This window comes from Podarcis melisellensis (assembly GCF_964234715.1).
Source record: "Podarcis melisellensis genome assembly, chromosome: 8".
In the NCBI taxonomy this organism is placed as follows: Eukaryota; Metazoa; Chordata; class Lepidosauria; order Squamata; family Lacertidae; genus Podarcis; species Podarcis melisellensis.
The window spans coordinates 74,154,019-74,179,253 of NC_138540.1; the positions used below are offsets into that span (position 1 = coordinate 74,154,019).

The 25,235-nt window shown below is 49.9% G+C and overlaps 1 protein-coding gene across 2 annotated transcripts; it reads left to right on the top strand.

Annotated features, from left to right (window-relative positions):
• Positions 1 to 2,331: 2,331 nt before the first annotated feature.
• On the top strand, positions 2,332 to 24,184 carry USF2 (upstream transcription factor 2, c-fos interacting). Of its 2 annotated transcripts, none has more exons than XM_081920822.1 (10): positions 2,332 to 2,835; positions 12,287 to 12,333; positions 14,109 to 14,281; positions 15,526 to 15,645; positions 17,718 to 17,871; positions 18,912 to 18,999; positions 19,612 to 19,670; positions 20,897 to 20,991; positions 21,271 to 21,399; positions 22,433 to 24,184. In XM_081920822.1, the coding sequence occupies exons 1-10, from the start codon at positions 2,783 to 2,785 to the stop codon at positions 22,520 to 22,522; spliced, it is 1,008 nt and encodes a 335-aa protein (XP_081776948.1). In that variant the 5' UTR covers positions 2,332 to 2,782; the 3' UTR covers positions 22,523 to 24,184. The 2 variants fall into 2 exon arrangements, with proteins under 2 accessions (XP_081776948.1, XP_081776949.1); XM_081920823.1 differs by having other exon boundaries at positions 2,336 to 2,835; positions 14,109 to 14,224.
• The last annotated feature ends 1,051 nt before the right edge of the window (positions 24,185 to 25,235 follow it).

Genomic DNA, 25,235 nt, shown 5'->3' on the forward strand with positions numbered 1-25,235 from the left:
AGGTTGCTTAAGCTAAGAAAGGCCAGAGCTCGGTTTGTGCCTGGAAGAAAAATGCAGTGGTACCTCAGGTTACATACACTTCAGGTCACATATGCTGCAGGTTAGACTCCGCTAACCCAGAAATAGTACCTCGGGTTAAGAACTTTGCTTCAGGATGAGAACATAAATTGCGCAGAGGCAGCGCGGCGGCAGCAGGAGGCCCCATTAGCTAAAGTGGTGCTTCAGGTTAAGAACAATTTCAGGTTAAGAACGGACTTCCGGAACGAATTAAGTACTTAACCCGAGGTACCGCTGTACCTGCATATTCTATGCACCTTGCCTCAAGTTCCATTGAAGAAAAGTAATGTGCACACAAACACACACACAAAAATATATATGGTAACCAGTGGCTGCTCCCAGACTCCGGAACTCCCTCCCTGGAGAAGCCAGACTCGCTCCCTCTGGGGTATGTATGTATGTATGTATGTATGTATAAATAAATAAATAAAGTCAGCTGAGTGCTTAATGCGCTTAACAACCACCCACCCTATGCAATTTGTCCAGTCCTCTTTTAAAGCAGTCCACGTTCGTGACCATCGCTGCCTCCTGAGGGAGCAAATGCCATAATTTAACTGTGCGCTGCTTTTACTCTACTTTGCAGCAAGCTGTTATGAGGTTTCACTCCGGCATCAAGGACTGGCACAGCTAAGCACAATATCCACAGGGTGGCCCCAGCCCTTCCATTAATCTCCTGTTAGCAGGGCTGTTGGCCGTTTGCAAATTTCCGTCGCCGCCGCCCCGCGGGATTGACATGCAATTTTGCATGGAGTTTCCCTCCTCACTCAAGCTCGCAATTTGGCTCTCACCATGCCTGAAAACAAGCAAACAAGAATTCCCTTCCTCCTGCCACTCCAAGAGAGTAAGCCCGCCCCCGGAAGCTTTTATTGGTAAATGCGTCTTAATCGCGTGACTTCTTCTGGCCTACCACGGCTCAAGAGAGGACTCCCCCCCCCCGCTGGTTGTTTTGTAGCCCTTTGACAACTGAATCGCCAGGCTTGCTGGATGTCAAGCTACATACAGGATCTGAGCCGCCTGAGATCGCTGGAAGGAAAGCTGCAGTCCTAACAAGGCAGACAGGCACGCCCGTTTCCTTAGGAAAAGGGCTTATTACAATTTAACAGAATCGACTGCCAAGTAAACATGCAAAAAAGAAGCAGGTCTCGCCTCTCTGCGTCGTTAACACACCCACCCCGCGCGCTTTTTAGTGGAATGGGATCATGCTCGCTCTCTGGCCTTAAATTAGGGACGGGGAACCTGCAGCCATTCAGGAGTCTCTGGGGAGATCCCTCCCGGCTCCGCTCTGGGACAAAAGAGTTTTGCTGACGACTCACGCGACGTAACAGCGGATTAATTTGCGGAAAGTAGGTCAAGCCACGGCTTTTGCGCTGACAACTCCATTTTAGTAGACTAAAACAGCGTCTGGGTAGCAGATCCCGGGAGCGAGTCATGGATGGTGGGTTGGAGCAAGCCCGCACCTAGCGCAGTGGACGCTGCTTTTCCGAGTATACACGCACCGAGCCCGCCACCCCACGGCCGCTAACTCGGAAGCAACTGCGACTCTGTCTATCGTGGCCCGCGCCCAGATTAAGCGTCCACAGACTGGCAGCTCGAGCAAATATTCTCCGTAGAGCATGCTCAGTGGCAGCAGGAAAGGGTGGGAGGCGAAACGCAGCACAGCCGGAGCCTTCGCTTGTTTACTCCTTAAGTCTTATCGAGTACAATGGCCCTTGATTCTTAGCAAACCGCGCTTGAGATGGCAGCCTTGCAGGCGCAGCTTCGAGTTGTTGCGCCGAGCTAAGCGGTTCATCAAATCCTATCTGCTCTCTCTCTCCCGCCCCGCCAGTCAAGTAGTATTCAGGGGGCTCTTTCTACCGTTTGAGCTGTCACCGCTCCCGTCCCAAGCACACCCCAGCTGCCTCTAGCCTTGAGCATGTACGCATGCGCCCTGGGGACCGCAATAGCTTGGGGGGGGGTTACGATCTTAAAAGTATCCGATCGCGCGTAGATACCGTCTTCCTCCCCCCGCGCGCGATCCCTTTCTTGCAGCTCCGCCGTTGCAACATTCCGTCGCAATCGCCCAACGTTCTAAAACAACAAAGAACGCTTCCCCCCACACCCCGCCGCCTTCCCACGCTGCCGCAACGTTCGATCGAACCCCGCAACGTTCCATCCGCCGCGGCGGCTTGTTTGCAACGTTCTATTCCACCCCTCCTCCACCGCTGCCGCCGCCGCCGCCTCTTTCTTCCCCCGCCCCGGATCGTCGCAGCGTTCTATCCCCTCCCCCTCCTCCCTCTCCCTCTCCGGATTGTTGCAACGTTCCATCCGCTGCTTGCTCGCCGACGTTCCAAAGCAGGCCGCGGACGTTCGATCGGCAGCAGCAGCAGCAGCTCCTCGGATCCTTTTCCGCCCTTTCCCCCTTTCTTTCAATCCGCATCCTCCGGCTCCCACGCTCTCCCGTCTCTTCCCCCCTCACGTGTCCCGGGCTCCCAGCTGGGGAAGGAGGGGAGAGAGAGAGAATCTCTCGCTCTCTTTCCTCCTCACATGACCCGAGTGTTTGTCCCCGTGATCAGCGCCTCGGCTCCCGTGTCTCCTCCGCGTCCCCTCTACCTCCATCCGGCGTGAGATTTAAACTTCGTCCCCTCCCTCCTCCCCTCCCGCCCCCTTCTCCCCCTGGTGCTGCGGGGGTCTTTCCCCCACCCCCTCTCCCTCCCCCCTCCCTTTCCCCCCCTTCCCTTCTCCCCCCATGGACATGCTGGATCCCGGCCTGGACACAGCCACCGCCTCCGCTGCATCCAGGTAAGGGGGAAAGATCCCGCGACACCCCCATTTAGCAGGGCGGGGGGCGCTACGGCACCCAGCCTTCCTTCTCTTCTCGGGCCTAGCGAGGGTGGGGGAGGGGAGAGGGAACCAGCCATGATCCTCCTGCGGCGGCAGCAGCAGCGGCGCAGAGAGAGTGGGGGAGAACAAAATGGAGGACGAGGCAGAGCTTAGGCTCTCCGGGACGGGGGAAGTGGGACGAGGGTGGGGGGGACACGGCAATTCCAGGGGACGTGACCTGGGGCTGAGAACTGGGTGTCTGGAATAAAAGTGTGTGTGTGTGTGTGTGTGTGTGTGTGGAGAGAGAAAGGAGAGGTTGTGATCAGGAGGACTCCGTGCCATTGTAGGGTGAGAAGCAACGGGACACCCCCCCCCCCAAAAAAAAAACACCAACCTAACAACCCCACACTCGCACACCCACCGTCCAAGATCTAAAATGCATTGTCAGGAGGGCTGGTGAAAGGGAAGATAAATCTTGGGTTTTTGTGCATTTGGAGAGGGGTGGGGGTGGGGAAAGCATTCAATGTTTTGGTGGGGGGAGGGAGGACACAAAACACTGATTGGCAGGTAAGGGCTGGGGTCTAGGGTAAGTGACTCTGAGCAGGAAGGAGGCTGCCAGGGTGATCAGAAAAAGTGGGGGTGCGATTGTGGGGCTTCAAAGGAGAGGGAGTGATGGGGGTGGGGAGAGGTTGTTAAGTTGAGAGTCCAGCAGTGTGTTGTAGTGGTTAGAGACTCGGGGTTAAATCCCGACGTTGCCCTGAATGTTCTGGAGTGACACCCCCAGGCATGTTCTCACTGCCTAACCCTACATCATAGGTTTGTTAGGATTAAATTGGGGGGGGGGAGGAGTACACATTGCTTTCCTCATTCTCCTCCCCAAGCTCCTTAGTGCAGGCATGGGCAATGTGTAGCCTTGCTTTGGGCTTCAGCAGCCACCATCCCCAGCAAGGGCTAATGGGACTGGGGCTGCTGGAGAGAGGGGTGCTGGGAGTCCTCCATCACAGCAGCCCAGGGGTCAGATGTTGCCCAGCCTTGCTTCAGTAGAAAGGTGGAACAAAGTAAGAAAAAGGCCTGGCTGGCTTGGCAACATGGTTCCTTCACTGCGAACAGAGGACCAAACACCAGTTCACCCGTTGCTGTTCCTGGGGGTGTTGTGTGAACACCTAATGTTCATCAAGTGAGCACCTACGACATGCGGTCGTGACCACTCTGCATGGTGCAGACATTATTGGAGAACTGGGATTGGCTGCTGTGTTTCCTTGAGAAAGAGACACACCTGGTGGGAAATCCAAAAATACTGCAGTGCATTGCGGTCTGTATTAGGACAACCCGCCCCAACTTGGTGACCTCCTGCGCTTGGGGGAGTGCAGCTGTCATCTTCCCTGAGCGTTGACCATGCTGCCTGATGCTGATGGGAGTTGTAGTCCTAAACATCTGGAGGGGCACCAGGTTGAGGACAGCCACCCTAGGAATAGTCTTTGTTTCCTTCCGGGTTGCAGCACCGTCTACTCTGTGGCAGTTGGGCAGAACAGCCAATGGAGAATTGTGCTGTGCCTTGACACTTCCCTCCCTTGGCTCCGCTCGCCTATGGTGAGCAAAACTGGATTCTGGGTGACTAGTCAGTGAAAGTTGCATAATTCAGAAGAGAGGGGGCTTAACCATGGGTATGCCATAAATGGCTAACATGAGCTATGTGTTAGGCTGGTAAGAGAAGAAGAGGAGTTTGGATTTGATATCCTGCCTTTCACTCCCCTTCAGGAGTCTCAAAGCGGCTAACATTCTCCTTTCCCTTCCTCCCCCACAACAAACACTCTGTGAGGTGAGGGGGGCTGAGAGACTTCAGAGAAGTGGGACTGGCCCAAGGTCACCCAGCAGCTGCATGTGGAGGAGCGGAGACGCGAACCCAGTTCCCCAGATTACGAGACTACCGCTCCTAACCACTACACCACACTGGCTCCACTGTAGGCACTGGCTACTGTAGGCAGTAACATTTGTGAATCAATTTGCAAGACTGAGTTGTTTCATGGAGAAGCAAGGGCACCCTGGAATTTGCCTCCTGGGTGAACGCATTTGGGAGGGTAAAAAGGTAAAGTTCCTAGATGATTGTTGGGACTGTGTGAGGGGAGGATTCATATGGAAAGGAGTGGCCCGCCGAATGAACCCTGGGAATCCAAGCTCTCTTCATTTCATCTGCCTAGTTTGTTGTTGTTGCTATTGTTAAACCTTTGGGAGTTGGAAATCTTTGCTGACCTACTGCACATGCAGATCAGCCTTATCTAGGGCTGCCATCATACATCCAGGTTTTTCCGGACACATCTGGGAATCGGGCTGCTGAATGGCATCTGGGCCAGCCTTTCTCAACTTGTGGGTCCCCAGATGTTGTTGAACTACAGCTCCCATCACCCCTAGCTAGCAAGGCCAGAGCTCAGGGATGATGGGAGTTGTAGTCCAACAACATCTGGGGACCCACAGGTTGAGAACCACTGATTCTGGGCGGATTTTTTGCTGAAACGGCAACATGTCCAGAAAAACCCAGACGTATGGCAAGTAGGGCGATTATTACAGTCATACCTTGGGTTACAGATGCTTCAGGTTGCGTTTTTCGGGTTACAGACCCACCAGAACCTGGAAGTACCGGAACAGGTTACTTCCGGGTTTTGGGGGTTGTGCATCCGCAGAAGCGCCAAATCGCAACCTGCGTGTGTGCAGATGTGCCGCTGCAGGTTGCAAATGTGCATCCCACATGGATCACGTTTGCAACCCGAACTTCCACTGTATTAGTATTTTTAAATGCTTAGTAAATCCAAGAAAAGCACCAAAACATTTGGGGGGGGGGAGATGCTCCCTCCAAAATATTCAACAACTTGTTTTAAAATTGACCTGTATAGATTGGTTGATATTCTTCACCTCCCTATTCCTGATGTAATGTGTTGATTCGCCTGATATCACCCATGACTTCTTCCCAGAGAGCTTTCCTTCAGTAGAACTCTCTCTCTCTCTCTCTCTCTCTCTCTCTCTCTCTCTCTCTCTCTCTCTCTCTCTCTCTCTCTCTGTATGTGTAGAGTTCCCTGGACCTTTCTTCCATCTATGCACAGGCCTTCAGCAATATTTGCTGCATTGTGTACATTCAGACAATATTTTGTTGGGGTGGGGGGAACACTGGGGAAAAGATGCACAGAGGCTGGCAGGATAACAGCTTCCTTGAGGAAAAGCGGCTTTTCTGAGTTTGTTGTTCAGGACCTTAGACTGGGCCTGGAGAAACACCTGGGCTCATATCATCGCTCAGTCACGAAATTCACTGAGTGACCTTTGGCCAGTCCCTTTTGGTCTACTCAATCTACCCCAAGGCATGGTGAAGAGGATAAGAGGGTGATCCATGGAACTTCATGCAAGTGAATAGTTGGGCTGCAGAAAGAGGAGCAAGGGTGCTTCTTGCTCCCGTGTCAGGTGTGCGTGTGTGTGTGTATTTGCAGATTTGTCGTTTTTGTGGTGTGTATGGCTGATGGTATGCGTACATGTATATGCATACTGACTTTCAGGCTCAAAAATCACACTGTTAGCCACTCCTAGACCAGAGTGTTGGCAGATTTGTGCAGATGTTGCTCAGGCCCATCACCCTTGACCACTGGTCACGTTGGCTGAGGCTGCTGGGATTTGAGACTCCCACCATTACCTGGACGGACCTAGGTTAGCCACCTCTGTGCTCCTCAGCTCTTGGCGGCGGCGGAAGGTGAACAGGCAGGCAGGCAGGCCTGTGAGACATAAGAGAAAACGTAATAGGGGTTGCTACTCCAGATTCTTCTTCTTCCCCTTCCCATCTTTGCTGGTACATTTCTTAAAACTCCCGGAATTGATTGGGGGCATTTACCGGGGTTTAAATAAGGAGAGAGAAAGCTCCTAGACAGGGGTGGGCCCTGTTGCGAACAGAGAGGAGCATGACTTGACGGGAGATGCCAGAGTTATCTCATGTGATTGTTGGTGATGCCAGGAGAACCATTGGAAGCTGCTTATGTAGTGTCAGGGGTGGGGAAGCCTCAGGCCTTGGTGGGGAGGGAAAATACCTCCTTCCAGCCCTCTTCGGGATTCTTCGCCACCCTTCTCACTACTTTGCACCCTCCGTGGGTGTTCTTATTTGGCTGGAATGGGTCCTTGGGATCCAGCAATGCCTGGAATGGTGCATAGAGAGTGGGATGCGTCTGAGAAGCATATCTGCTCCACGCTGACTGGCAGCAGCTCTCTCTGGTTCTAGGCAGGCGTTCTCTCCCCTTTAAAGTATCTGGGGAGGCCAGGGATTGAGCTTGGGACTGTTTGCATGGAGAATATGTGCTCTACAACTGACCTGTGACCTTACCCCAGGGCTGTCCCTTTCCCAGAAAAGGCTGTGAAAGCAAGGAGAGGGACTGCGCTTATGAGATCGAGGAGGCAGTAAAGGGAGGTGGGGATGAAGAGTCTTGCGAGTTCTTGTGCTCAGCGTATTAGGAAGGGGTTGGCCAGGTTGGGGGGGGGGGCTCTGGGCAAAATCTTAACCTGATGGACCCCTTTGTAAGCCCAGACGAGCATACCTGGCTGTGGCACTCTAGACATCTTGCACCCCTGGCAGAACTGTCCAGATTGCACCCCCCTAGCCACGGACAAATTAGCTCTTCTTTCCGCCTCTCTTCCAACCCCCGTCCCTACACCCATTCAATTTAGCCTCTATTTAAAAATATTTCTTATGAGGCAATAATCTATGTTTATGGACATATTTTTAGCTAATTTTTTGGGGGGCCCACCTCACCACCCCCTAGCTACGGCCCTGTACAGCGCCAGGCAGCTTCGAGCTGCAGTCCAGGGGGCATCTAGAGGGTCAATCCTGATGCAGGGCAGTTAGAGAACAATCCCTGTGGTTTGCCCCCAACATCTGGTCTCTGAGTTTCCATGGCTAGTCAAGATGACCTTGACATCATTGTCAGCTCTGCATCAGCGGTCTTCCCAGAAGTGTGTGCCACTCACATAAACCCAATTTTAATGAGACCTCCCGTAAACTGGAAGTGCCTTTCTCCTGTACTCGAGTTCCCACATCTTATCCACAGACATTGCTTCCTGACCCCCTGGCCACCTCCCCAAACTCAGCTGCTATCCCCACAGGAGGTGAGAATAATTAGAACCTTGTTGTGTACCAGGCAGTAATAAAACGAAGGGCTCCATCTATTTTCTGTCTGTTCTAGTCATTGTGGAATCCTTTATTATTATTTTAAAAAACCACCCTTGCATCTAGTGTGCCCTACATGCTTTCAGCTGAGTATATTGGGGATGGGGAGAAGTGGAAAGGCAGGGCCCCCCAGGGGTAGGGATGGGTGACGGAATAGAGGCCCAGGTGCCATGATGTCTCAGTGAAGCTCAAATGACTCATAGAATCACAGAATTGTAGAGTTGGAAGAGGGACTCCAGGGGTCATCTAGTCCAGGCCCCTGCAATGCAGGACAGCTTCTGCAGGATGGCGGCTGCCAAACATTTTGAACTCGCAGTTCACAACAGCTCTTGCAGGCGTGATCAGGGGTGATGGGAGTTACGGTCCAGCAACATCTGGAGGGATGCAAATTGGGGGACAGGCGAAGACCCTTCTGGATCAGGCGAGTGGTCCAGCATCCTGCTCAAGTGGGGAAATTAGAATTAAAAAGGACTCCTGCCTTTCTTCTACCATTGTGTTTATGTGGGTACACTGCAACACCTACATTGAATCCCTCGATATCATAAAAGTTGGAGTTTTGGGGCAGCAGGGAGATGGTTAGCAGCAAATCACTTCTCCAGTGGCGAAGAACCAAAATAAAAGGTTTTTGAATGAACCAAGGAGTTCCGTATTTGGGCAGCGGATGTGTCACTCCTCTGTATTGTCTAGATCAGCCTTTCTCAACCTGTGGGTACCTAGATGTTGTTGAACTACAACTCCCATCCCCCCTAGCTAGCAAGGCCAGAGCTCAGGGATGATGGAAGTTGTAGTCCATCAACATCTGGTTGAGAAATGCTGGTCTAGATCTCTTCATAAAATGTCAGTCATTGGTGTGGCTTTGTTCATTGGCTAGAAACACTGAAAGGCATGAGCTAGGCTAGTTTCTCACCAGACTCGTGGAGAAAATATCTCCTATCCATTTTGCCTCAGGTCCAGGGGTTTCTCTTCAAGCAGCTTGCAATAGCTGGGTGCCTGGTGCTTATGGCTCACCCAGGAGGAAGGGTTGCCCTTGCCCCGCTCTGCTGGTGCCCCCTCTGTGCCACAATGGGTCAATGTGTTTGGCTGTTAACCAGAAGGTTGATGGTTTGAGCCCACCATGGGATGGTTCCTGCATTGCAGGGCGTCATACTAGATGACCCTCAGGTCCCTTCCAACCCCACAATTCTATCATTCTAAGAGCATCTTGGGATCTGAGAGCAAGGAAGGCAAGGCCAGAGTGCCCATCTGTTCCTTGAGGCTCTCCTTGGTTGTCCTTCTGAGCTGCATTCCTGGGCTACCAGAAAGGACCTTCTCCATGGCAGAGTCTGGGCTGGGACTAGCTACCATGGTGGCTTCCAGGCTTGCAGAATCTAACTCCCATCTGCCCTGGCCAGCCTGCCCAGTGGCCAGGGATGATGGGAGCTGTAGTCCACAGCATCTGGAAGGTACCACATTTGCTACCTTTCACCCAGACTTTAGAGCAGAGTTTCCCAAACTTGGGTCCCCAGCTGTTTTGGGACTACAATTCCCATTATCCCTGACCACTGGTCCTGCTAGCTTGGGTCCTGCAAGCTTGGCCCTCCAGATGTCGTTGGTCTTCAACTCCATTGTCCTTCACCGCTGATGGAAGTTGGTGTCTGAAGGGCGCCCTGTTGGCTAGTCCTGGCCTAGACTCTGCCATAGAGAAGGCCCTCTCTGGCATCCCAGCAAGATCCCGGCAGTCATGATCATCCCTGTGGTTGGGGATAATGGGATCTGGAGGGTCGCAGGTTCCCTACTATTCTGGTCTGCATCAATAGGAGTATAGCATCTAGATCAAGGGAAGTAATAGTGCCACTGTATTCTGCTCTGGTCAGACCTCACCTGGAGTACTGTGTCCAGTTCTGGGCACCACAGTACAAGAAGGACACTGACAAACTGGAACGTGTCCAGAGGAGGGCAACCAAAATGGTGAAAGGCCTGGAAACGATGCCTTATGAGGAACGGCTAAGGGAGCTGGGCATGTTTAGCCTGGAGAAGAGGAGGTTAAGGGGTGATATGATAGCCATGTTCAAATATATAAAAGGATGTCACATAGAGGAGGGAGAAAGGTTGTTTTCTGCTGCTCCAGAGAAGCGGACATGGAGCAATGGATCCAAACTACAAGAAAGAAGATTCCACCTAAACATTAGGAAGAACTTCCTGACAGTAAGAGCTGTTTGACAGTGGAATTTGCTGCCAAGGAGTGTGGTGGAGTCTCCTTCTTTGGAGGTCTTTAAGCAGAGGCTTGACAACCATATGTCAGGAGTGCTCTGATGGTGTTTCCTGCTTGGCAGGGGATTGGACTCGATGGCCCTTGTGGAAGAGATTCCAACTCTATGATTCTACTACTGTTTTCGCACTCCCTTCCTAGGAAGGCCCATCACACACTTCCATCTCGAGTCTTCCGTTATGTAGACCCTTTTCGTTTCACACATTGACTTTCCAGATTCCAGTGAGCGTTGGCCATGCTGACGGGGACTGATGGGAGGTGGAGTCTAGGAAAAACAACACCATGGTCTAGGAGTCCCTGGCCCCTAAGCACATCCCTGCACCACGTCCATGGTATGCCTATAACACAACCCTGAACCCTAATCCTTAAGAAGGATAGGGAGGTGGCTTTTGAACTCTTTAACCCAGCCTTTCTCCTCTGCGTTGGGCACCTTCCCTTGGCGTCTCGGTGCCATTCCTGCTCTGCGCCAACGTTCTGCTGAGATACGAGCCTTATCTCCCTCTGCCAGCCCGAAGAATTTGCAGCGCCTCCGTAGCTGCAAGGCCGGGCGGTGTGCACCTTCCTTTATCCTGTCTCCGTCAAAGCAAAAAGAGGATATTAACACCGAACCCTCGTGGCAGACATCGGCGCAGGGATCTCTGGCTTTCAGGAATGCGCGGGCTGAATATCAAGCTTCCTTGTCACCGACAGCGAGCAGGAAGTGAGGCTGTGTTGCTGCCCACTCCAGAGAATGGGGCTGGGTTTCTAGGCTCTGCACAGAGAGAGATTTGCAGGGGCTGTTAAATCAGTGGGAGAAGAGCTTGGCAGAGGATGCTTTAGGGGCATTCTGTTGCCCAGGCAGTGTTAAAATTCTGCATGGAAGGCAGTGGAATTCTGGAGCGTCTTGTGCAAATGAAAGTTGGTCTCGCACAGAATTCCTCTTATTTTATGCAATTCTATTCCTTTTATTTTATGCAATTCTATTCTGCAATTGGGAATGAATGAATGATTTTTTATTTGCATCAGCCACCAGCCATAGCAATACTCAAAATGTGGTATATACGATATCTTTATTGTCATTGTCCCATGCAGAACAATGAAATTTAAAATCTACACAAAACTACATAAAAACTACATAAAACATTCAAAAACCCCTAAAAACTCTGAAACCTCATTTTAAAATACACTATACTATAGAGGATAAAGGTAAAAAGTCAATTATATAAAATGCATTTGGGGGTTTGGGTCAATAGTGAAATAATGGCTCTTATTCTAATTGCCCTGGCTAAAAACCTTGCAACCTTTGCTGTCACCTGCTCATCTGCCAAGAGAAAGGACACTGTAACAGTCGTTGGGCGACCCGGAGTGGACAGTAATAGAGGGGTGATAACCTCACTCCTCAAATCTTTATAAAGAGTGCAAGCCAGAAGGACATGCACCACCGATTAAGTACTGCCATCTCCACAGGGACATAACCGTGGAATTTTTTGGAATTGTCCCCCATGTACAGCCAAAGGCATAATATTCAATCTTGCAGGAGTAAAAGCACAATTCTTGCTCCTACATTTTCCTCTGGTCCCATTTGCGACGGACATTTTAAGCAGCATCATGCAACTTTAAACAGTCACAACTTTCTCCAAAGAATCATAAGGAGGTCTCATGCATTCCCCAACCACAGAGCTAAGATTCTCAGAGCTTCCCGCGAAGAGGGGTTGATTTTTTCACCTACTCTGGGATGGGTAGCTCTGTGAAGGGATTAGGGGTTTCCTAAAAGCACCCTTAATAAACTATGCTCCCCATATTTCTTTGGGGAAAGCCATGATTGTTCAAAGTACTATCATAGTGCTATAAAGGTATGGGATGAATGTGGACTACAGTGCTTCTGAATGAGCTTTCGGAAGGGAACAAGGCCCAGAGCTGACCTCTGCAGGCTTAGATTCTATCTCGGCTGACAGTTCTTTTCCTTCTCTCTCTCTCTCTCTCTCTCTCTCCCACCTCCCTTTGTGTTACAGCCACGAGAAAGGTCAAGAAGGTGAAGAGGGAGTCGAGCTGCAGGAAGGTGAGGAGGGGTCCTGGGCTGGCCCAGAAAATGCCCAGCCAACCTGCGTGAGCAAGTTGTAGCCCCCGCTCGGGGAGGGATTTCTACCGCCAGGGCACCGCCCGATAAGTAAGGCGTACGAAATGTCTGTCTGTGAACAAAGCTGAATCTCTGGCCTCCTCCTGTCTGGATCCCACGGGGGCAGTGTGTTGGCAGCTGGAACCCCAAATCTCCCCGACCCCCTGCAGACCCACACAGCCCTAGAGCCCCGCTAGCATCTTATCCTTCACTCAGACGCATCGTGCACAAGATGTGAGATGAGGGAAAGAGGAGGGAAGGAAATCCTTTCCTGCCATTCGTACATCAGGGCTCGTCCTAGTGCATTTGCACTTCACAGAGTTTTGCTAGCAAGAAATAAAGGTCCCTGCCCCAGAGAGGTTTCAGTCGACCACCACCTTGCTGTTGTTATTTCTCTCCTCCTTTTCCTTCAAGATGTTCAGGGAAGCATACACAGAGATTCCTCTCTCTCTCTTTCTCTTGCACAGACAAACACACTTTTGTCGTCACAACAATTCTGTGAGGTAGGTTCAGCTGAGAGGGTGGGTGGCCTGAGGTCACTTCATAGAAGTTGTATGAGTCCAGCCTGAACATACTCTTTGCTCCTTCATATTCTCCACAGTTTAGACTCCTCGGCCTTTGGTGGATATTTAACATTATCAAAATAGCTGTCCTTCCCACAAGGTAGTGACCGTGTACTAAGTAGCAGCCTGCACTAAGGCACATTTTGCAGACAGAATGCAGTTTTCTAGAACGACATAAATGAAAGAGAGGTTGAAGCTAGTTCAGGGTTTTAAATTCCGGAGTGGTAGGTTGTATAAATAAACCCACTACATGACTGAGATCAAGAGTGCGTTGTGTGGCCTGGACTGTTGCACCCCCCCCCAATCCAGTGGGTTCCCCTGTGGGAGGAAACCCCAGTAACCAAGCAGAGCCGCAGTCGCCAGAGTGACACCTCCACCGAGTTCAGTTCGAAAAAGGCATCTGATTATAGCCAAGGGAATAGGCTGTGGCGTGAGGGTTGATGCCCACAACAGCTGATGTTATTAATATCATTATTACCAGGAAGTCTGGGATAGCTCAGTCAGTAGAGCATAAGACTCTTAATCTCAGGGTTGGGAGTTTGAGCCCCTCATTGGGGAAAAGATTCATGGGTTGGACTAAATGACCCTTGTGGTCCCATCCAAAACTGATTGATTTGTTGCTTACCACAAAAATTTCTCGAAGTAGTGAGTACAAAATCGTACACTATAGAAGATTTAAACTGCACCAGAAAAATAAAAAGACCCTTAACTGAAACTGAAAGTGGTTATCTCTCAATAACATAAAAAGGACTCGCCCTGCTAAATGATGAGCACCGATTCAGACTGGGATATAATCATACCCTGTGACCCCAGTTATATTTGGGTAAACAGGAACACCTTTGGCACTTAAAGGTTAATCCTGATGTCGCCAGGGGGATGGCATTCCACTGTTGGGGAGCCACCACTGAAAATAACAATAATAATTTATTATTTATATCTCGCCCATCTGGCTGGGCTTCCCCAGCCACTCTGGGCGGCTTCCAACAAAATATTTTAAAAGGCCCATTCCAGGTCACAAATGTGCCTGTTAGCCCCCAAAAGGCTGGCAAACCCCTGCAGCAGCAACAACTTCAACACCTGTGTCGATGAGGCTGGTGTGCCGCTAGGGAGTGGCCCAAAGCTGGCAGTAATCAATTTCCTTTCTCTCTCTCCCAGGAGACGGCACAAATGCGGATGAGCAGACTGCAGTGGCCATCGCCAGTGTCCAGCAAGCAGCCTTCACAGACCATAATATCCAGTACCAGTTCCGCACAGAGAACAATGGAGGACAGGTAGCAGAACCCTCGTCAGGGAGCTTGGCTTTTAACTGCGTGGGTACGGCGGAAGGGGTAAGAGCTTCAGGTGCAAGGGCATTGGCCCCTGGGCGGCTTCCCGCTGCCGACTGGCCAGTCGTCACATTCTGAGGAGTCACACGGTGTGGCGCTCGTGGGACCGCACCATTTCATTATCGGGGGTGTTTGTGCGTGTCATTGCATGATTGAATATATTCCCCAAATATCTAGTTGCAGCATTGCCCACATTATTGGAGTGGGGTGGGGGGTCCCTATAAAACCCACAAGCTCCAACCGTTTATTCTCAACCCCACCACTCCAGTTTACCCAAATCACAGACTCGTAAAATTGCAGAGTTTGAAGGAACCCCAACACTCCAACCCCTGCAATGCAGGAATCTCAACTAAAGCATCCATGACAGACAGACACCCCTTGCCTCTGTATCATGAGGACCAGAAGGACATGATCACTTCCTCCCAAGATTCCCAGTACTTCCAAATTCGCCAGTCAGTTCCTCCCTGTTGGTGAGGACCAGGCCCAAGACGGATGATCCCCTTGTTGCCTCTCACATTTTGGGAAATGAAAGTGTCTCAGTTATATGCCTCAGTAACATTCCAAGAAGAACCGTTATGAAAGATGGGGGACAAACCCCCATCACAAAAGGTGGGGACCCCCCCCCCACACCCCTGGTAGCTCTCAAGCAATGGTTCCACTTTCCCTGACATACTACCTTTCTGTGTGCAGAATTCTGTGCTTGTTTTCATGTGAGGAAACGGTTGGTCGTCTTCATTTATTATCACCCGGGAGAATCCCTGGAGGGCTTGTAGCAGTGTGTTTCTTCTCTCCTCTTGAGTAAATCTCCTCTGGCTTCCAGAGATTTTAGCAGATGTTGCCATAACCTTAAGAATTAGAAAATTGTATTTGTGTGTTGTTGTTTTTTGCTGTCGTTTAGTTTGGCCAGTGTCCAACTTACGTGTCCCAACAGAGCAAGGATTCCCACTGGAACAGCAGAACAGGCTTAGGGGGCAAGGTGGTGGAAGCAGGGAGCATGTACTGTTGCACAAGTGTAAATCCTTGCGCTGGCAGGATTTGTTAGTTGGATATCGACCACTGAAATACTCTGGGATGCTATATTTGATACTGTTCTCCATCTTACTGTTTCTCCAGCTGAGGACCCTCGTTTCACACCAAGAATGGTCACAATACAGACATGCTTTGATTTGACTTCTCTGTGGGACTGTCTTCCCCCTTGTCAAATTCTGCCGAAAGACTGACTTGTTATTTTGCTTCCTTACTGCCAGGTGACATATAGAGTCGTTCAGGTGACGGACAGTCAGCTGGATGGACAGACAGATGCGACGGGGGCAGTCAGCGTTGTCTCGACGGCAGCTTTCACCAGTGGCCAGCAAGCTGTTGCTCAGGTGAGAGAGAAACTTTACTGGGGCCCAAAGGCGGCACCAGATGCCTTGCTTTTTAGTAATGCATACTCCTTCCATCCAGTTCAGTCCATCAATCACGTTGTTGCCCTAATCGGCAGACTTCAGAATAAGAACTGCGTGCATCAGATAGCTCATTAACAGAGGACACAGATGATCTCTTATTAACAGATAGGCGTGCTTTATTACGTTGCCGTTCTTCTGAAAACAGTGGGTTCCTCACCTGCCGGCTAATTACCTCTGTTCTTGTGACTGCATGCCTTCATTTTGGCTACATAAAGAAAGATAACTGATGTCTGTTGAGGTCCACATTTCTTTGTGGGGGGATTTGTTGAAGGTTGCATTTGAACGGGGGTGGGGAGACCAAAGTGAGCGAGTCTTTCCCCCTTTTCCTCCCTGTGCATTGGGTTCCTGGGGGAGGAATACAGTGGTACCTTTGGTTAAGTACTTAATTCGTTCCGGAGGTCCGTTCTTAACCTGAAACTGTTCTTAACCTGAAGCACCACTTTAGCTAATGGGGCCTCCTGCTGCCGCTGTGCCGCCAGAGCACGATTTCTGTTCACATCCTGAGGTAAAGTTCTTAACCCGGGGTAATATTTCTGGGTTAGTGGAGTCTGTAACCTGAAGCGTATGTAACCCAAGGTACCACTGTAGATCTCTCCAGAGAGCTGAACTGATCTCTCGCGTGATACTTCTCCTTCTCACACCTCCAAAAATATTCCTTCTGCTTCTCCAACGTTTCCAGCTCCCTCCTCCTCAGCCCCTTGACTCTGTATGTTCTGTGTTTAGCTTTCCTGGCTGAAGATTTAATGTGACAGCCCTTATCACTTGCCTCAAATAATCGAAATTCCTGTTAACTTCCCCAGGACTGGCCTACTTTTTATTATTTTGGAAGGATTTCCCACTCATTGACCACAAGAGGGCAGTGCGAACCTGGAGCATCCCAGTGACTTTCTCAGATCGCACTCTGGCGTTGAGATGTTTTGGTTGACGCGCCAGCTCTGTCCCTAGAGGACTGTGCGCTCTCTCCCATTTGCATTAGGATATAGTTCGGCAACTACTGGTATCTCCCCAGTGCCCCAAACCAAAAAACCCTCCACGCCTGTGTTTTTATACGGAAATCTGTAGCCACCTGCCTTGGCCCATTATCCCAAGGAATGTACTCAGTGGCTCATCAGCACTTTAAAGCAGTACAACTAGAAATTGTTAGCAGGGCTTAGTGGTAGAACATCTGCTTTGCTTTCACCCAAAAAAAATACACCTTAATTTTAAAACCATGTGCGTCAGGTCTAATAAATCTAGGCTGAAAAGAAAAGAGCTATCTATTATTCCTCATTTGCAAGTTTTATGAAAGGTTAAATAATAGAATAACACGAATAGCAATCATTAAGAGTGCAGCTGTTGACTAAGTGATGATTTTGTAAGGTGGAATGCAATTAGAAGTAAAGAAGAAAACCACTTAAACGAAGTTGTGATACTTTGGAAACAATTGGTATAATTGGGTTAAAATTGGGAAATCAATAAAAATAATTGGAAAGAGAAGGAAAGGAAAGGAAAGGGAACGGACGGAAGGAAGGAAGGAAGGAAGGAAGGAAGGAAGGAAGGACGAACCACAGGCAAAGAGTGCTGGTTTTGACCTAAGAAGCCTTAAATGGCTCAGCACGCAATACCTCAAGGACTGCCTCTCTCCATATGAACTGACCCAGACCCTGAGATCATCTTCTGAGGCCTTCCTTCGTGTGCCTCCTCTATGTGAGGTCCAGAAGGTGGCAATACAAGAATGGGCCTTTTCTGTGGTGTCTACCTCTTTGTGGAACGCTCTCCCCGGGGAGGTTCACCTGGTGCCTTCCTTATACACCTGTAGGCACCAGGTCAAACCGTTCCTCTGTAACCAGGCCTTTGCCTGATTGACATCCAAGGCCCTGTTAAATGTGTTGCGAGAGGGGTGTGTGTTTGTTCTGGCTTTTATTACCTGTGTGGCTGGTGTGTTTTTCCTGCGGCTTACCCCGAGATCTTCGGATGAATGGTTTTAGCTTTCTTCTGTCTCTTCTTTCCAGGCTGTGATCCAGAACCCCTTCAGCAATGGCGGGAGCCCGGCCACGGACGCAGTCAGCGGCGAGGCCCGGTTTGCGTACTTCCCTGCCTCCACGGTGGGGGACGCCACAGCGGTGTCGGTGCAGACGACAGATCAGTCGCTGACGCAGGCCGGAGGTAGGGAAGTGAGAAGTGCCGAGGCACCTCCCCCCTCTTCTTTCCAGAGCGGGATCCTGAAGTCTGGTCCACAAGGGGCAATTTGCACAGGGGCCATCTCCACAGACCCAGGACCCATCCGCACCATCCATTTCAAGCAGGATTGTACCACTTTTAACAGCCACGGCTTCCTACAAAAACCCTGGTTTGTGAACGGTGCTGAGAAGGACCCCTATTCCCCCCAAAGCTAGAATTCCCAGAGTTTCACATTCCAGGGAATGTAGCTCTGAGGAGAATAGGGGTCACCCTACAACTCCCAACACCTTTCGAGGTGGTCGTACAAGGCTCTCCCTCTCCTCACTTTATCCTTGCCGTGACTATATTTGAAGCTGTCTTCAAATATCTCAAGGGCTTTCACATGGGAGATGGAGCAAGCTTGTTTTCTCCTCTGGAGGAGGGCAGGGTCCGAACCAATGGCTTCATGTTACAAGAAGGGCGATTCCGACTAAACACAGGAAGAGTTGTTCGACAGTGGGGAGATTTTAAACAGAGGTTAGATGGTCCTTTGTCATGGATGCTTTAGTTGAGATTCCTATCTACAACATAACCATAACATAACATAAAACATAACATAATCTACATGGTGCCTAGGGAACAACTTGCACCTTAATATCAGCAAGACAAAGGAGATGGTGTTGGAGGAAGAGAGGAGAACTAGCCCCGCTGTACATCAGGGAGGGCTGTGTGGAGAGAGTCTCTTCCTTTAAATTCCTAGGAGTTTATCTCAGTGAAGACGTTACTTGGAAAATAAATACAACCCAGGTGGTTAAGAAAGCCCAACAGAGCAGCTGGGGACCCTGTAAGGTAGGTCAGGGGAGTGAGTGGCCCAAAGGCATCCAGCGCGGTTCGTGTATATGTGAGTGGAGAGTTGATCCTGGCTCATCCCAGTCCTAAAATCGAAGGGTGGCTAGGGTTTCTCCGCAGCCAGCTGGCTTCCCCTTCCTCTTGCTGTTCCTTTCAAAATAGGAAGCTTAATTTCTCTTCTGTGTTGCTCCCCATAGGCCAATTCTACGTGATGATGACCCCGCAGGACGTGCTGCAGACAGGGACGCAACGTACCATCGCCCCCCGAACCCACCCCTATTCCCCGTATGTAAGGCTTCGGGAAGGGAGCAAAGAGGGAGGGTTGACGAGTCAGGAACACAGCTGTCTAGCTCCCTGACCCCCAATGACGGCTGTTCCCGAAGGGCCAAGGAAGCGGGGAGCCAGGAAGCCAAACTAAGAGAATTGGAAGCTGTGTTATGCTGAGTCAGTCCAGCCAGCACAGTGCTTCTCAAACTGTAGTCCAGCTGTTCCTGGACTACAACTCCCATCATCCCCAGTGAGCAGGGAATGATGGGAGTTGTAGTCCACCAGCAGCTGGGGACCCAAATTTGAGAAGCACTGCTGTCAGGTTTGGGGCAAGAGTCTCTCCCAGTCTTAACTGGAGATTCTAAGGACTGAAGCTGGGACTTTGGGATGCAGCTCTACGTAACGGACCCCAGAAAGAATGTTTGCACCCCTTTTAAAGGGCAGGGGGCGGTGCATTGTTCCCATGGCCCATGCTCTGCCAATGGGAAGGGAGATTTGGAGCGTTTTCCTTGCCCCTTTCCTTGCTGCATCATGGCACCGCTGCTTCTGAGATGTGAGCAGGGTCTGTGCCCCCTTCCCTGTCCCACTCCTGATTTCCCCCCCTCCCATGCCTTTGCTTTGAAAACCTAGGAAAATGGACGGGACGCGGACGCCGCGGGACGAGAGGAGACGAGCCCAGCACAATGAAGGTGCGCAGAACAGTCGAACAGCCCGAACCATCCCTTTAAAAAAATAAAAATCAAACACCACATTCAGATCATTCTTGGATTTCTTGTCCTCTGGGACCACAGAACCTGAGGAGAGGGTTTTTACGTGCTTGCAGGGACAGCCACACTGCAGGCAGCCTCCCCCGGAAAGTTTAAAGCTTAATTTTTTTGTAGCAGGGTGCTTTTAAGGGGGACGGCTCCCTGTTTTTCTTACTTCCCATCAAAGCTGTGCCTCTCCTCGCCCACGCTTCCTTAATTACCAGGGCCTGATGCTCTTCACAAGCACCCGCTAATAACTGTGGCGGATTTGAGTTAGCTCACTTCTTCATGGAGGTGCCGTTCCCACCCAAACACCCCAACCAAGCTGGCACCCTCCATAGGCTTCGGTCTACAACTTTCACCAGTCCCTACCAATATGGCCATGGGTCAGGAATGATGGACACAGTAGACCAGCATCATCCCCAACTCAGGGGAGATTGCTCAGGTGTTTCACCTGGCAGTGGGGAGTCTTATGGCCTGCAGCCCAGCTGTGGCTTGTGGCTTAATAATTATAATAATTTTGGATGTGTTGTAAGGTTGGATTTCAGCAGATTGGGTCGGGTGATTTGCTGTGGCCCCTGATTTATTTATTTTTTTGCGGGGAGGGGGTGGTAATGATCCCAAAAAGGTACAGTGGTACCTTGGTTCTCAAACTCAGTCCATTCCGGTAGTCTGTTCCTAAACCAAAGCCAAGGCGAGCTTTTCCATAGAAAGTAGTGCAAAATGGGTTAATCCGTTCCAGACTTTTAAAAAAAGCAACCCCTAAAACAGCAATTTAACTTGAATTTTACTATCTTAATGAGACCATTGATCCATAAAATGAAAGCAATAAACAATGTCCAGCAGTCACACAGTCAGTCAATCAGTAGCTGAACTGGGTTCCACACAGTCACCAAAAAAAGCAAAATAAATAGCAAAAACAGACACATCTCAGCTTAACACTCAAGACAGAAGCATGGCACTCAAAATGGAAGCGTAACACTCAAAAACGGAGCACATTCGGCTTCTGAAGAAAGTTCGCAAACCAGAACACTTCCAGGTTGCTACGTTTGGGTGCCAAGTTGTTTGAGAACCAAGGTGTTTGAGAACCAAGGTACCACTGTTTGTTTTTTAGAAAAATCCCCTTGTCTAATCAGTTCCCTGTTTTCTCTTTGCCTCCCCCTCTCTAGTTGAACGGAGGAGGCGGGACAAAATCAACAACTGGATTGTCCAGCTGTCGAAAATCATTCCAGACTGCAATACAGACAACAGCAAGACAGGGGCGGTGAGGGCAACTTCTGGGCAGGACATGAATGCCGGGAGGGTTGTTGGTTTGGGAGGAGTTGCTGGCTACTGCTGCGAGTGGCAGGCTTGGCCAATTCTTCCGAAGGAGGCTGAGTTGCCTCGTTCTTCTTGGGACAGTTTATATTGGGGAAGGCTGTTCGAGGGGGTGTAATGCCCTCTGTTCCCATCCCCCGGATGTCAGATTCTATTGCTGTGGGCAATTTTACCTGTTCTGAGCATGGCAGGGCATTTAGGAAATGTGTTCTGTGTGTCCCCACAGAGTAAAGGAGGCATTCTGTCTAAAGCCTGCGACTACATCCGTGAACTGCGCCAGACGAACCAGCACATGCAAGAGACTTTTAAAGAAGCGGAGCGGCTGCAGATGGACAACGACTTGTTACGGCAACAGGTACCCGAGCCCTCCAAACCTGCCCTCCCCAGTAACAAAGACGCATTGCTGAGATGGCCTAGCCTACCTCACAGAGTTGTTGTGATGATAAAATGGGGAACGCGATGTGCACCTTGACATGACCTCCTTGGAGGGGGAAAGTGGTATACAGTGGTTCTCAATTAATCTGTTCCGAAAGTCGGTTCGAAAACCAAAGCGTTCCAAAACCAAGGTTCGCTCTCCCATAGAAAGTCATGCAAAATGGATTAATCCGTTCCAGACTTTTAAAGACAACCCCGAAAACAGCAGTTTAACATGAATTTTGCTATCTAACGAGACCGTTGATCCATAAAATGAAAGCAATAAGCAGTGTACTGCAGTCACACAACCAATCAGTAGCTGAACTGGGTTCCACACAAAAACAAAACAAAAAGAGCAGCAAAAAACACAAAATAAATAGCAAAAACAGACAGACTTCAGCGTAACACTCAAAACGGAAGTGTGGCACTCAGATCAGAAGCGCAAAACTCAAAACGGAGCACGTTCGGCTTCCGAAGAAAGTTTGCAAACCAGAACACTTGCTTCCAGGTTTGCAGTGTTTGGGTTCCAAGTTATTTGAGAACCAAGGTAAAAGTAGAGGTAAAGGGACCCCTGACCCTTAGGTCCAGTCGTGACCGACTCTTGCTTTATTGGCCGAGGGAGCCGGCGTACAGCTTCCGGGTCATGTGGCCAGCATGTCTAGGCCGCCTCTGGCGAACCAGAGCAGTGCACGAAAACGGCGTTTACCTTCCCGCCGGAGCGGTACCTATTTATCTACTTGCACTTTGACGTGCTTTCGAACTGCTAGGTTGGCAGGAGCAGGGACCGAGCAATGGGAGCTCACCCCATCGTGGGGATTCGAACCGCTGACCTTCTGATCAGCAAGTCCTAGGCTCTGTCGTTTAACCCACAGCGCCACCTGCATCCCTGAGAACCAGGTTATCACTGTATAAACATTTTTTTAAAAAAAAACACAACACAATTACCTCTCTTATCTCTTCCCCCCGCCCCACAGATCGAGGAGCTGAAGAACGAAAATGCCCTTCTCAGAGCACAGCTGCAGCAACACGGGATCGAGATTGTGGGAGATGCCCCTGGGCAGTAGCCCCCCCAGCTGCCCACGTTGCCACTGCCTCTTTACACAGGATCTCAGCCTCCAGTTCTACTCATCCTTTTGTACAGAGAACCCCCTCTGCTCTGAACGAACGTTGCCTCCCTTCCCCTCGCGTTGGGGGTAAACCGAGGGGAGCGGCAAAAAATCCGGGGGGTGGGGGGTGGAAGAGTCTGATCAAGGGGCTCGTCAGCCCAGCCACGCCAGCCTTCTCCCCCCCCCATCTCACTTCCTGTTGTCTTCCCCTCCTGACTTCCTTCCTCTCCTTAGGATACGTTAAGATTAAACAGACAAAAGATGCATTTTTTTATAGTAGATTTTTAACACAGGTTAGCCAGTTTCCACTTTCCTCCCCTTTTCCCCGCTGAATCTGTGGGGTGGGGACATTTCCCCCTCCTCTGAGATGGGCTGTTTCAAAAGCTATTGGATTCTTTCTTCTGACCGTCTTGCCAGTTCAAAGCCTCCCCAAGGGCAAATCCGTCGTGTTGATTTGGCCATGGGGGTGAAAAAGGAGTAGGGGTTTGGGTTTCTCAGGTTTGGCTGCTAGCCCTAGAGTGGGTGAGGCTGACTCCCCCCCACACACGGTTTGGACACGATCCGCAGGTTAAGTAGACACCCCACCCCTGCCTTTGAGGTGCCCTGAAATGAATGCTCTTCGGGTGAAACTCAGTAGCAGGTTAGTTGGAATTGGACTTGCGATCAGGCCAACGGGTTATTTTATGGAGGGATCCTCGTGCCATAAACCAGGGGGAGGTTGCAGTTCAGTTTTGCCTCTCTGGCCATGTCCACTAACTCTACCCCTCTGTTTTCCCACCACTCCAAAATTGTAAAATAATAATGATTAAGGCACAGCGGAGTTCAGTCCTAAATCTTACTACTGTCTCCTTCCTTCCTTCCTTCCTTCCTTCCTTCCTTCCTTCCTTCCTTCCTTCCTTCCTTCCTTCCTTCTTTCTTTCTTGTAAGTAATCTCTTATTTTATTAGTTCCCAAGCGCGTTTGTATAGAGGTACGGTGTTTGTATGATAGCTGAAACCCAGGCCATTAGAAAGAGGTTTTTTTTAGTGGTGGATTGACTTGACAACAGGGTTGCTTTTGTGTGTGTTTTTTGATATTATATAATTTTTTAATTAAACTTCAGCAGTGTTTTAGATTTCAGGTTAAGAAAATAATAATAATCAGGAGATGGATTTTTTTTTTAAGAAAAGAAGCAATCTCCTATATTTTGGGTTTCCTACCCCGCCCCCCTGCTTTCACACAGAATTTTTTTTAAGAAAAGAAGATAAATGGTTCCTAAAAATTATAAAATATTATTATTGTAATAGCAAGTTCCTTAGGTTTGATTTTTTTTGTTTTTTCATTTTATATCTCTATATACCAGCCCTCCTGGAGAAAAAAAATACATATGTCCAGGATTGTAACTGGATTTGTGGTAATGTTTGTACCCAAATATCAGTCTTGCTCCAATCCTCTATGAATGTGAGGAGGAAGAGATGAAGTGAGGTTAAATCGAGGGGGTTGGGGGAAACAAATGGTATATCAAAAAAGGAAAAAAAAGTTGGCTTGCAGAGTTTGATCGTTGGAAAGTAGGAAGAAATTCTGTTTATATATAAAAGGAAAAAAGAAAAACCTGCACAGAAATAATATTGCATCAAATCATTTTGTGGTATGACGGTGTTTGTGGCTACGTGTGGGGATAGAACAAAATTGTTTGGCGGTTCCCTTTTCTTGCACCCAAAGACCCAAGTTTGACAATCAGGGGTTTTCAGCTCAGTTGCAGTAGCAACCGTGGGGTGGAGTGGGGGGCTCCCCAGAGCTTAATATGTTGTTTATTTGTTGCATTTATATCCCTCCTTTCTTCCAGGGGGAGTGCAAGGTGCTCTACATAGTTCTGCCTCTCCCTCTTCCATCCTCACAACAACCCCATGAGAGAGGGACCGGCCCAGTGTCACCCTGTGGACTTTGTGGCCAAGTTGGGACTGTAACTCGGATCTCCCAGGTCTTGGCCTAGAACACTAACCACTACACCACACTTTCTTCCAATCCCAAGGCTTCCTCACAAGAATCTCTGAGGGGACGGCATCACCTTTTGCCACAAGAACTCCATGCAATAGGTTAAGCCAAGAGATGGCGGCTGGCCCCTGGTCACCCACCAGATGAGATGGCTTCCCACATTCCTAATACCTCTATGCCATATAATCATTGTGAGCAGTTGGCGAAAGACACACTTGGTCTACTAGTGCCCCCTAGACCTGCCTACAGTTATAGCTTTGGTCCATTAGGCCTTTTCCAGCTGCAGGCTCATTGAGACAAATCCCCACAACTTCCTGTCCAGAGTTTGTGGTACCCTGTATCTCCAGCAGGAAATTACCTTAAGAACAGCCTGCTGGGTCAGGCCAGTGGCCCATATGGGTCAGCATCCTTCTCTCCTAGTTGACCAGCCAAGGTGCCTGCGAGAAACCCAGCAAGCAGAATTAAGAGCACAAGCACAGTCTCCTGTGGTTTCCAGGAACTGGCATTCAGAAGCATTGCTGCTGTGTAAGTTCAGAGGTTTGATTTGCGCCGCTGTTACAAAGACAGACATGGCATTGGCCCTGTGCATTGGGTAGAAGATGCAAAGTTGTATCCTGCTAAATGGTGCTGCTCTTGAGTAGGGGAGTGCTTGTTGCATGGCACTTCTGCAAGAAGCCCCAGCAAGGGGAGAGAGCTGG